Here is a 13452-nt window from a genome sequence, read left to right on the forward strand (position 1 = left end):
GACGGGATCCACGCTCAAAAGAATAGAATAAGGTTGCTGAATAACTGCTCAAAGGAATGCACACACACTGGAATAAAACACAGATGGAAGAAGGAGGAAGGTGACTCGGCAGGATGTCGCATCCTGGTCCTACGTAATTTGTCAGAAACAAACATCAGAGTCAACGTAGTTCGGGGAAATAGGGAACAGACTCGCTAGGATATCACATCCTATGCCTACGTATCTCATCTGGAATGAGAATCAGAGCTACCGTAGTTCGGCTAACGCACGCCGAAACAAAACACAACACAAAGACGCTGAGACGTCAAAAGAAACTCGTAAGTGGAAACAGACTGCCAATGGCTGGTCTTACGTCCGACTCCGAACAAAAGAAACACAAACAAGAAACCGAATGCCAATGGCTGGACTTACATCAGACTCCAAACACACACACCACACCGGGAAACCGAATGCCAATCGCTGGACTTACATCAGACTCCAAACACATAACAAATAGGAAATGGAATGCCAATCGCTGGTCTTACATCCAACTCCTAACACACACAAAAAGGTTATCAAATAGACAAGCTAATAGGGAGTCTGGAACTCGAGCCTAATAGCTGTCAAGCAAACACACACAAAAAAGGAAAAGGGTGCCCGGAGAGATCTCGCACGATCTCCTGCCTACGTACCTCATCTGGTATGAGGATCAGGGCAACGTAGTTCCCCTTAACAGGGGAGGAATTTTCTCCTAACCAGAGATCGGGAAATAACAAACTAATAAGGAGACTGACTCGAGCCTAAAAGTTGTCATGCAATCCGCAATAGTCCTAGGTTGAGGTATCTGAACATAACCTAACTCGCACAGGCAGCAAGTCAATCACACAGCAAGTAAGCAACACAGGTGAACAGGTATCACACGATATATGCAAACAAGTGGCGCATACAAGGCTGGGCTTTAGTCAAGGGGTCAAATCAACCTCGACAAACAAGTCGGTTCTGTTATGGGTGTTTTGAGCTCTTAACCCTAACATTGAGAGTTAGGGTAAAGCAGATGAAAAGGTAATGAGGGTTAAACCTCATAGCTCTTAACCCGGGCCTGGGTGAGCTTTAATCAATGAAAAATTGGGAGTCCAGAATGAGGAACTCTACTCCACATGACTGACGCTATATACAAGGATCTTGGGTGTTTATTCAAATGCATCAGCACGTAGTGCGAGCAAGATGAATGACTCAACTGAATAGCAGGGGATGGATTTCACATCCCTTCTATCTGCCAATGCCTCTTCACTTAGGAGGCCTTTACATGTACAAGGCACAAAGATAAACAAGCACAAACATTGCCTCTTAAGGAGGGCTTCGGACAGGTGCCTGTCAACATAACATGACAGGTCTTCCAGACTACATGGAGAATAGGAAGTTACCTAAGTGGTATGCCAACCACAAGCAAAGCAAAGCAACTCAAATAATGAGTTAAAGCGGCTAAAGTATCTGTGTAAACAACCAAATAATCAGTATAGTATTCAGACAAAACAATCAGAAAGTCCAACAGTGAGACAACCAATCATCAGACAACATCAATGCAAGGCATGAGATGCAAGCAAACTAAATTAATTCATCATCCACAAGACCTACAAAACAGCAAGGTTAGTCAACCAAAATAACTTGTATCTCAAGTGATGAGATCATATCAACCAATGTGGCTAATTGCTTGAAACCTGAAACACAAAGTCCAAAGGATGAGAACAAACCACTAGCTCAAAGGCTAGGGTCAAAGGTGGGGCAAAAAGTCAAAACAGAACTTGATATTTAACATGAAGCAACTACATTCACTCAAGAACATGTCCTAAAAAGGACCAAGCCAAAATCATTAAGCAAATTCATTTCATGTGCAAGAGAAGGCAAAGGCAAATCCAAAGCTCACAAGTGATCCTCATGAATGAAAATTCCACATTAAAACAGAAATGAATCAAATAATTCTGGAAATTTTCATGAGCGTACAACATGTCTAATACAATCATCATGCCAAAAATCATAAACAGAAGAGCTCATTTGGTATGGATATGAAAATGCACAAGCTAGACATCCAAATGTGTGACACAAGTTGTCACACCTAAAGTACATGTGTCCCAAACAGTGAAGACAATAGCAAAAAATGCCAAATAAAATCACACAAATCCATCATCATGTTAAGAATCATCATGCAAAATTTCATGGCATTTGGATCATGTATGAGCATTTTATGATAGGATGAATGAGGCAATGTCACATATGCACACATGATCAATAAACCAAGCACAATTCAAATTCCAAAAATGATAAAAATCCTAAAATCAAAACCATAAAATTCTAGACATTTCAAGGATCATGTAGCAAAAAACCTGGAATTAATTGGATCATTTTTCAATTAGTTATGATTTTTGGAAGTTTGGAAAAAAATTGAATTAAAATGTGACATAGCATAAAATAAATGGAGGGAAAATATAAATATGAAACGAAATTTGAAAATATGGCTAAGCGGAGAATCGAACTGGGAGCGCGCCAGGATGAAACGCGGTCGTTTCATTAAAGGACGTGGCCTCCACGTCATGGTCAAATGCGCACGTGTGGCTAGTCAACGAAGCTAGGCCAATGAACTCGCCACAAGGCGCTCGCGTGGCATGCACAAGGGGACAAAACCCTAGCCAGCGAGGCCTGTTGCAAGCGGCAGCGTGCACTGTAGCGCGCGGAGGAAACAACCGTCTCCTTCGTGGAGACGGCGGTGAACAGTGGACATTCAACATATTTTTTTCCAGATTTTCAAAAAAATTACATCATTCAAACGCTCATAACATGTAGATTACAGATCGAGCAATATTTCATCAAAACAAGCCATGGATAATGAGATTCGAGCAAAAACATCATTGAACATCAAAATTCAATTCACCATAACTTCATGAATATTGCATCATTTTTCATGTTCTTTATATCAAAATGATCAGGAAGCAAAGCTCTACAACATTAGGCACATAAAAACAAGTTTTAAGAGATGCGAAAATTTGACCTCTTGAAGCTCCAACAATGGCAGTGGCAGATTCAAGGCTTGGCAAACATCCAAATCTCTTCCAGTATCACTGTTATGTAGCTTGAAGTTGAAATTGAGGCTTGGCACAACTTAGATCTTTCTCAAATAACCATTTCCATCTTCACCTTCATGAACTTGATATGCTTGATTTTTGCATGAATCTTCCAAAACAAAGCTTGATCTACACTAAATGAAGGTCAGTGAACAAGAATATGGAAGAAAAAAGCAAGGTTATGTGGAAGAAATTTGAATTTTGGTTGAGAGAAAAAATGGAGGGAAAATGAGATCTAGATCTAGAATGATGAAATATCACAAATTCTGTTAGGATTATCTATTTATATGATGTGCTAATCACCTTTTAATTAAAATTAAACATGGTTAAGTGTGATTAAGTGAAAATAAGGTGCTTGGCCAAAAATGACATTTTGCATGGTGCATGGAGCAAATGGACGTGAACAGTACCAAATGAATGATCAATTTCACTTAAAATCTTCCAATTAACACAATGGCAATGGTGATTTGTTCCCATGATGCACCAATTTTGAATTTATGAATTTCCCTCCAAAATCTTCATGAATAAGCAAATGATCATATGTTCAAATTTCGTGCAATGTGATGGTTGTTTTGGAAAGTTTATGTCATGAGAAGAATTTGGCAAAAAGGAGCACTCAATTTGGAGTTATGAGTCAAAAGATATGGCCTTTTGAAGTTTCAAGCACACTTGGCAATGATTTGATCATATCTTCTCAACCATTCATCATAAATTCATGATCTTGGACTTTTTGGAAATGGGAGAGATAGATCTTCAACTTTAATGTTGGACAAAATTTCATTTGAAGCTTCTTTGATGATGTAAGATCAAGTTGAATTTGAACCAAAAACTTTCCATTTTTGGAAACTTTCAATTACAGGTCACTTTCCATTTTTGGAAACTTTTGCACTGACCTCAAATTCTTCAACATATGTGTTTGTAATGACCAATGAACCCCATTTGAACATGAATGAGATGTTGAAACTCATTTTTCCACCTCACAACCCTTAGTTGACTTTCTGTTGACTTTCTAGGTCCTCAGATGACCTAGCCATGCTCTGATCAGCTTGAGCCTCAACCACTTGAGGAATTGGCTCCAAAATGAAACCCTATCTCAAGTTAGCTCAATAATATAACCATATGATCTTCATCCAAGCAAATAACCTCATCTCCTTGAGAAACCCTGACTGGTAGAATGCAACTGATTAGGGTTGACCAGAGGTCAAAACCCTAATCCCAAGGATCCTGAACATGAACAAATGACACCTTGAGGATGACATAACCATGATGATGATGATGTACCTTTTCCAATAAGATAATGCTCAACCTCCTTGAAGAACCAATAAAACCCTAATTGAAGAGCAACCCTCAGATGATTGATCATCAATCCAATAAGACCCTCAGGCATGAATCTCTTAACCTCTCTATCTTCTGAGAAAGACTTAGGAGGATAACTTCATTATTTCCACATGATATGCAATATGCAAATGCCTAATGTCCTAAAATATGAAATGCAATATGCTAAGCTAGTCCCAAGAGAGGAGGGCAAATTTTGAGGTGTTACACATATCCAATAAGCATGTGCCACCAAGCATGACGCCTATGTACAACTAATATAAGCACACGCCACTGCATGGTCAACGATTTTTATTCTTGTTTGAAACATGGTTAGTTTGACATTTTATTTGAAATAATGGTTATTTTAGAAAAATAATTAAAAAACATGGTTATTTAAAAAAAATAAATTATAAAATGGTTAAATGTTAAATTTCTATTGGATGATGGTGTAATCTTTATTATTATTATTATTATTATTATTAGATTAATTAATATGTACTGTTATTGTTAAAAGTTTTACATTGTCAATTCACCACTATCATCGGTTTCAGTTTGCATTATTTTATAGATAGTTAAAATAAAAGTCAAACTCTTTGTAACATCCAACATCTCAAATTAACTAATAGTGTAAAATTCTTTTATATTGTTAGTGTATTTCAGAAAATTTTACCCAAATAACCCAGTTTTAAAAAAAATCCAAAATAATCCACATTTCAGATAAGTTCCTAAACTACCCCACTTAAAAAAAACGTCAACACATAAGTGCCAGATGAATTGGCGCCTACCCTTAAATTTAAAGAGGAGACGTCAGTTGAATTGGCTTCTGCACATGGTGCTGTCAATCCAATTGACGTCTATGTGTAAGGAATGAGAGGAGGCGCCAATTGGTCTGACGCCTGTGTGTTGTGTAATTTTTTTTTGGTATAAATAGAGGTGTGTTGTGATTCATTTTTCTACATCTCTTTTTATTATATTGCAAACATGGTTCGTCGTCGCTGCCGCTATGGGGAAATGATTTATTCGAGAGACAAGCATCCAATAGAGATGTTCTTCTGGAACATCTGGAGTTTCGAGCAACTACAAAGGGAGTCGGTTCGTTGGTTAGACAGAGACATATCTTAAGGCGAAAAAATTAAAAGTATTGAGAGACACGACGCCGTACATGGGTGAGTGCGAGTTAAAAATGATAAGGATGCGAGGGACATGATGTTTGGACCAAATGATATCAGTTTGATTGTTGTAATCAGTTAAAAATGTTGTGGTTAAGTATTTTTTATCTATTTTGATATTTGTTGTTTGTGTTCTTTATTCAGACTTGTCACCAATGTTCGTTTTGTGATATCTGGTTTCTTGTTGGAAAATGTTGTTGTTTTTAAATGTGTTTAAGTTGGGGGATGTTTGTTTTTAACATTATTGTAACACAAAGTTATTAATATATCAAAATCAAAAGTTACAAAAATTGAAAGAAGGTACTAAATTATGATACAGAGGTTGTTCCGAGATTGTGATATTTTTTCTTATTGTATCTGGGTTGACGAAATATACTACTTAATTTTATCATTTTATCAGTCACATCCATTTCTATTCTAATAACGTGTTGTTTGACCGTTCTTTTTTCTTTCTTCGCATCTCATCATTGTGCCAAACTATATTCCCTTGATATGGAGACCAATATTCCTCTATTGCCAGCACTGAGAAGCTTTCGTTGTAAACATTCATGACGATAATGACCTTGTAAACATTGGATAGATGACTGTAAGCATCCTGACGAGTATGTACGCATGCCGCAATGACATGGGAGCAAGGTAGACGAAAGACTTGAAACTTGTCACAGTCGCACCAACTTCTGTTTAGTCTAACAACATAGATAAACTAGGCCTCCCCTCATTGTGGTCCATTGTTTCCTGTACACTGAAATTTTGCCTATAACGATCAAAGATTATAACCGCGTGTGTGCTAGCTTTGATAATTTCCTCTTTTATCACTTTCATACAACATTCACTGAATAATTGACTCGACATTAACACTGCACTCCATCTATCGCCTCTGGTTGTGAAGGTCGATACCAACCTAAAATAGGTTGTTCTCACTAATGCGGTTATTGGTAGATTTCTAATACTTTTGAAGACGTCATTCATGTATTCCACACGATTTGTTGTCATGTGGCCCAATCGACATCCTCCGTCAAATTCTCTTGTCCACTGCTCTAATGACATGTTATCCACCCAACCATAATACTAAGAGTATCCCCCGTACCATAGCCAACAAGAAGATCATCATCAAGACACCCAACATTGTTATGCATCCAACACATCACTCTACCATAGCCACCTTAGCTAAAACACTCAATAATCATTTAACACCAATTGCCCCTCCTACTATAGCCAAGAAACTCAAACATCACAAAACCAAAACATACAACAATCATATGGCTACCAAACACCACAACAACCATTTCAACCTTTCCTCGACGTATCATTCACACCAATATCGCCCTTCAATCGTCACGGTCGCCCTCCAATAACTAAAACCCAATCCAACTACTCTGACATGGGTCATAAACTCAGCTATGACAATAGCGCTTCATTGCATACACACGACTACACAGATTTGTCTGAATATCTGAAGGAATCTTCTGTAGGTGGTGGTTATGTTACTGACCTTCAAATCCTCAAACACCCGGGGTGAATCATCAACGTGGGTTATGGTCACACGTTCGGGTAGTTAGGGGATGTGGTACCGGAGGTCGGTTGGGTCATCCCGGTCAATAAGATTAATATTTTTGGTATTCTTATGTAAACGTATATTAATATCAATTGATCCGATTTCGAATTTAAAATAAAATATCCATTATTTAAAAAAAAAATTAAACAACACACAAGCGCCAGTCCAATTGGCGCCTCCTCTCATTCCTTACACACATGCACCAATTGGATTGACAATATCATGTGTAGAAGTCAATTCAATTGATGCCTCCTTTTTAAATTTAAGGGTAGATGTCAATTCATCTGACACACGTATTTTAATGTGGGGTAGTTTAAAAATTCATCTGAAACATGAGTTATTTTGAAAGTTTTTTATTTAAAAAATGAATTATTTGGATAAAAAAATCGTGTATTTCAATTAATTATTATTATTATTATTATTATTAAAACTATTAGTATTATCGTGTAAAATTGGAGGGAGTGGAGGTGCTCGTAGAAGAAGAAAAAAACCAAGCAAAACGCGCTTTGAACGAAACAAAGAGAGAAAGAGAGAGAAAATGTTCGGAATGACCGGAACAGCAACCGCCACGACATGCACCGGCACATCAGTGCGATGGCAACCACTCCTTCCACCGCTCCGCCGCCGCCAACGCCTCCCCGTAATAGTCAGTTTCAAGAACAACAACAGTAACAATAAACCAAACGATATGGATAGGGTTTTGAAAGAAGCGTGGCGAACCGCTAACGATAAGTTCGAGCTTTTTCTCTTCGAAGCTAAGAAAACCGCCGAACGCATAGACCGTCGTTACTCTGTTTCTCACCGTCTTTCCTCCGCTGCCTCGGCTGCTGCGGATAGAGCGCGTGAAATTGATAGGGATTTTGAAATTGGAATCAAATACAGGAATTTTACTTCCGATTTTGCCCTTAACTGGCCTAAGGTTAGTTTCTACTCTTTGTTTTCTATTTGATTTTGTGTTGTGATGACAATATCAATTTTATGTTTTTTTGTGTGTGTGCTTATTTTACAGTATAGAGCGCAGATTAGTAAAATTTTGGATAGTCCTGTTGGTAAAAGCTTTACGGTTAGTATTGATCCTCTCTTGTTCTTCTTTTTACCCTTTTGCATTATGTGTTTGTGGATGGATATATGTAATGAAGAGTGAAAATGTAGTGAGACGAGGTTAGGATTAGAAATCTATGATTTGGACATTGTAAGTATGGAGTAGTGGAAAAAGACTTGTTTGTTAGATTTTACACGGCTCCCTAAAATATTTTCAAAATATATGAATCCAGGTGTCTTTCAATGTTGTTAAATAGCCGGTACAGCGGTATATCTATACCACTATAACTTAGTGGAATTTGGAGAAACCACTATTGTTTTGCGATACACTATTTAATACAAAATATTCGGGCCTATGGATTTAACATAATAGATGGTTGAGATTTGGTGTCAAAGTATGTGACTCAGGTGTCAAAATATGGTGACTCTCAATGTTGCTAAATAGCCGGTATAGCGGTATAGATATACCTCTATAACTAAGTGGGATTTGGAGAAACCGCTATTGATCCACGATATGCTATTTGCAATTGACAACCCTGGACTCTCTTTCTCTCTTTATATATACATATTGTTGTATGGTTATTTACGAATACATAATATGTTTGATGTCGATAATTACTACTATGTCAATTGGTGCAGTGGATAAGCCTTGGTATCAATTTCGTGTGATTGATTCCCACAGTATTGTTTTTATCCTTTCTAACAACAACAAAAATTATTAAAAAATAACAATTTTTTTCTTCATGGAATCAATCACCGTTCACCTTATTTACAAAAGTAACCTTACCGCTGTGCTGCGCCACAATGTTATATTGACCCTGGAAAATAATTCATATATACTTAAAATTGGTTCCCTAAATTAATCGAGTTAATCTTCATTATGGTAGGGTTTCTTGATTTTGCTAATAGTTGTGTTCAACTCAAATACGAAAGATGCAGCCACAGTTGCAAATTCATCGAGTCAATAATTGCCACTGCGACTGTGTTTTTTTATATTTCAAATAGTTGTGTTAAACTCAAATACAATTGATGCAGCCGCAATTGCAATGAATCAAAAGATCTTGTAATCGTGGCTGCAAACCTTTTTTTTATTAAAATCATTGCCCCTCTTTAAAGGGAGGGGAAATCAGAGTATATGATACTAATATGCAATGTTATCAACGGTGGATTGTGGACCATGGAGGAAAGCAAAAAATCTTCCATATGACGCTGCCATAAAGTGCCATGGTGGTGCCGCCATCCTTCACAAATTGGCCACGATCCTTCACAAATTGGCCACGATGGTTGTCAAAAGTTCCACCACCGCAATCAGCCATGGTTGATATTTGACAACATTGCTAATATGCAACCTGATGTATCACAATATGTATCCAGAAGGAAACCAGTAATTCTATATTTAAATTTCTAGATAAATCTCAGATACGTCTTACCAGCTAAAGACCCAATTCTCACCCAGATACTGGTTGACACTGATACAGCATTTTTGACTTACTTTTTGCCATTTTGACTATGTTTCCTTAACTTCACAATCCCCCAAAAAACCATGTTGCTTCTTCCATGTTGCTTCTTCCATGTTGCATAGCACATCAAAACAGAACCCCTCCGAACCAATCAGGGAATGTAATTGGACGCACTGCTAGGTTAATTTTTGCTCTGGTTGACACTTCTGTGGTCCAAGTTGCTTCTGTATTTGGTGCACCTGCTTCATTGTTCTGGGGGTTTACACATTTTCTGCGCCCCATGTCATTTTCTTGCCCAAGCTCCTTTCTTGCTTTACTCTATAGTTCATCTGCAGAGTTGCGAAGTTCTGAGCTGCAGAATTGTGCAGCTGGTGCTCATTATTTGTTCTGTTTCCACTGTTGTTCTCGTTTCATTCTCACTGCCTTATTTCATGATCCACTTTATTGCTCTGACCTGGACATTTCCCGAGTTCACGTGTTCCTATTTTGCTGGCCTAAGTTCCTTTCTTGCTCTACCTTTTCACACATCTCTTTTTAAATATTGTACGTTTATGATATTTATTTTATATATGTTTATATTTAGAAATTTCTGATAATATATCTTGGTTTTTATAAAGTGTCATGTACCCTTGCATCCATATTGTACCTGCAACATAGTACATTCACTAATTGCAGTTGATTCTCTCAGTCCTCCCTCTCTTAATTTCTCGAGTTGTGATAACTTTCTTTTAATTTTTATTTAAAAACTTGAGAAAGGAAAAACTAACCATAAATGTCATTTAAGTTCTATCCATTCGGTTTAGATTCCACCTATTAAACTCTATCAGTTTAGTAGTGGACATAACACTAGAAGTGACTTCCAGACTCCAATAACATGTAAAAGCCAATTGAAGTCCGACTATTTGGCTCTAGATAAGCCATGAGTACACAGAACAAATATTTATCACTTTGACCTTTGATTTGTCTTGAATTTTATTTATCATGCTTTTTGAGTTTTGTTCAAATCACGCAGACATATAAGGGTATTATTTGATCTTTGGTATATATTATTTCTTCTACTGTTCCTCTTTTTCACACTACTAAATTTCAATCTATGTTACCATTTGATTTTATTTTTTCAGACACTTTTCTTTATCTGGTTTGCATTTTCTGGCTGGCTTTTTCGGTTCCTGATAATTGCAACATGGGTACTTCCATTTGCCGGACCTCTTCTACTTGGATCATTGGCCAACAGCTTAGTTATTAAGGTATATCATTGCTTTTGGGTTTTTAATGTATATATGTGGCATGTGTATAGTGTCTGAATGAAAGTTATACTCAAGTACCAGTATATACAGTTTTACTCAATTCCAATGAACATGATGAACTTTTACTTTTTCTTCAAACATCCTCTAGAACATGATTCTCAGAAACAAGGGAAATAATAAAGGAGAATATGAAATTCTCTTTAAAAAGCTTTGACATGGTAATTTGAAATATTACAGAACTAAACTTGCTAATGCTTGCCAATATAATACATTTTTTAAAATCCTCTTATTTAACATGATGGGTCCATGAAAGAGGCGCAAATAAACATTGAAGGCACAATTTTTTTAACAAGCCTCCTAAAAATACAAGCATTTTATCTAACCAAGAATAACATTTTCCTTGAAACAACTATATCAAGTTTTCATTAGTTTTATTCAAAACTGAGCTGCTTGATATATTCAATTAATTTTATGTTAGTTTGGCCATACTCATTGTGCAAAGCTGATATAAGTTAGATGTGAAGCTTAGTTATAACTAAAATCCGTGCTATTTAGCATGTTCTTAAGTTCATTGGATTAAAATATCATGTTTGTCATTCATGGTAGTTAAGTGTGTGTAGTTAGTCTAGTTGTGTTCTAGTTCCATGATCATTTGAATTATATCATTTTAAGAACCATCTGCTTTGAAATTGGCTCAAAATTATGTTACTTTTGTAATTGGACAGGGCTCTTGTCCAGCTTGCAAAACCCAGTTTTCAGGTTACAAGAACCAAGTAGTTCGATGTACGAGCTGTGGCAACATTGTATGGCAACCTAAAGGCAAAGGCGATTTCTTTACAAGAGGTGGTAGAAATAACTCATCATCTAAGTCAGACCCTAACATCATTGATGTTGACTTTGAGGAGAAATGATGACATTATCAAGTTGGCTATTCTCATTCTGGATTTGGCTCTCTAAACAGATGGATAGACAATGCTCATATGTATTCGTTTATTGTCTCCGGGTATTTTCATAATTGAAGTTTGTTCTAACATTTGTGCTGTATGAAGCACACATAGTTTGGGTGTAGTTGTAAAGCTTTATTTATAATATGATGATAGTATAGTTGGGAAAGAACACGAAACAAGAAACAGAAGAAAGAATAAAAAAAATGTCTGTTCAAAATGCACAGTTTTTGTAGAGCCATATTTAGTCATGAGCACATGATCAATGTTCTGTAGGCAGGAAGCAAAGTTTTGCATCTGTAGTGTCAAATTTCTCCACTCTCTTGGCCAAAAGTCATCGAGAGGATTTGAAATTCTCAAGGGTTAGCATTATTACTTATTCCCAATAATTCATATAAGTGCATTTATGATAAAGTTTTGATCCTGTTTTTTTTTCTTAAATAATCTTTTGCGGACAATGACCGCCTGCCGCAGGCACTCCGAACAACTGTGAACGTTAGATTAAACGCTAGATTAAGGTAAGACACTTCAAATTTCATACAGGCCAATTACCTATCACTTATTTATTCATTAAAATAAATTACCATCAAACTTATTAATATATATATATATATTTTAAAAATTATAATAATAAAAGGGTATATTTATAATTAACAAATATAAAAAGATTAAAACTATCTCCTTTTTTCATCTCATTCATTTCTCATTTTTACTTTCAATTATCTATCTCTTTTTTTTAATTCAAATTTTAATTTTTTTTTCATATTTCTTTCTCTCACACTTTCTCAATTTTATTTTAATTTTTTTCTATTTTATTATTTAAAACTATAAATAACAAAATTTGAACCTCTTTTTAATTTAAAAGAACATAAAAAAATGTTGAATTTTTAAAACATAAAATTTATCTAAAATAAAAACATAATTATTTTGTAAAGCTTTTTTAATTGTGAAAAATCAAAATTATTATATAAAAGCTTTTTTTATTTATGTTATAAAAAATCAAAATCAAAATTTTATGTTTTAAAAATTCATAAACCAATTGTGAATCTTCATTATTATTATTTTTAATTACATAAACTAGTTGTAAAGCTTTTTTTTAAAGATTATATAAAAAATACTCATAATTTATATGATTATTGTTGTTTTATAATCAAGTAACTCATTTGAAATTGACAGGGGTATCTAAATTCATTTTAAATTGGACATCACTCAATAACAATGCACATAATTAACTTTCCATTTTACATATTATTTTCAGAATAATATTTATTTTATTTTAATCAATAATTATCTTTATTTGAGAGACGATTTTTAAATGTGAATTTTCTTTTCTTTCTCCATTTCATTGGTCTTTTTTTATACAATTGAGTTTATATGATCATTGTTCATTTTATAATTAAGTAACATATTATAAATTAACATGTGTATCTAAAAACATTTTATATTGTATCAAATTGAATATCACTCGATGATGGTGCACATCACTAATTTTCCATTTCACGGATCATTATCAGAATAATATCTATTTTATTTTAAACAACAATTTTATTTAATTGAGAGATGAATTCTTTATTTTCACTTCATTTTTTTATTTCAAATTCACACGTATCTAAATATATTTTAT

General features: G+C 35.2%; 1 protein-coding gene across 1 annotated transcript; it reads left to right on the forward strand.

Moving 5' to 3' along the window:
* The first annotated feature begins 6962 nt into the window (after window positions 1–6962).
* On the forward strand, window positions 6963–12054 carry LOC127103674 (uncharacterized). The gene is made up of 5 exons (XM_051040916.1): window positions 6963–7059; window positions 7574–8055; window positions 8146–8199; window positions 10759–10884; window positions 11610–12054. The coding sequence occupies exons 1-5, from the start codon at window positions 6963–6965 to the stop codon at window positions 11793–11795; spliced, it is 945 nt and encodes a 314-aa protein (XP_050896873.1). The 3' UTR covers window positions 11796–12054.
* Window positions 12055–13452: the final 1398 nt, after the last annotated feature.

This window comes from Lathyrus oleraceus, chromosome 7, assembly GCF_024323335.1.
Source record: "Lathyrus oleraceus cultivar Zhongwan6 chromosome 7, CAAS_Psat_ZW6_1.0, whole genome shotgun sequence".
Lineage (NCBI taxonomy): Eukaryota > Viridiplantae > Streptophyta > Magnoliopsida > Fabales > Fabaceae > Lathyrus > Lathyrus oleraceus.

Coding starts and splice junctions, on each gene's coding strand:
- LOC127103674 (XM_051040916.1), top strand. CDS start 6,963: ATGGGTCATAAACTCAGCTATGACAATAGCGCTTCATTGCATACACAC. Junction 7,060..7,573: donor GGAATCTTCTGTAGGTGGTG/GTTATGTTACTG, acceptor TAAAACTATTAG/TATTATCGTGTAAAATTGGA. Junction 8,056..8,145: donor TTGCCCTTAACTGGCCTAAG/GTTAGTTTCTAC, acceptor CTTATTTTACAG/TATAGAGCGCAGATTAGTAA.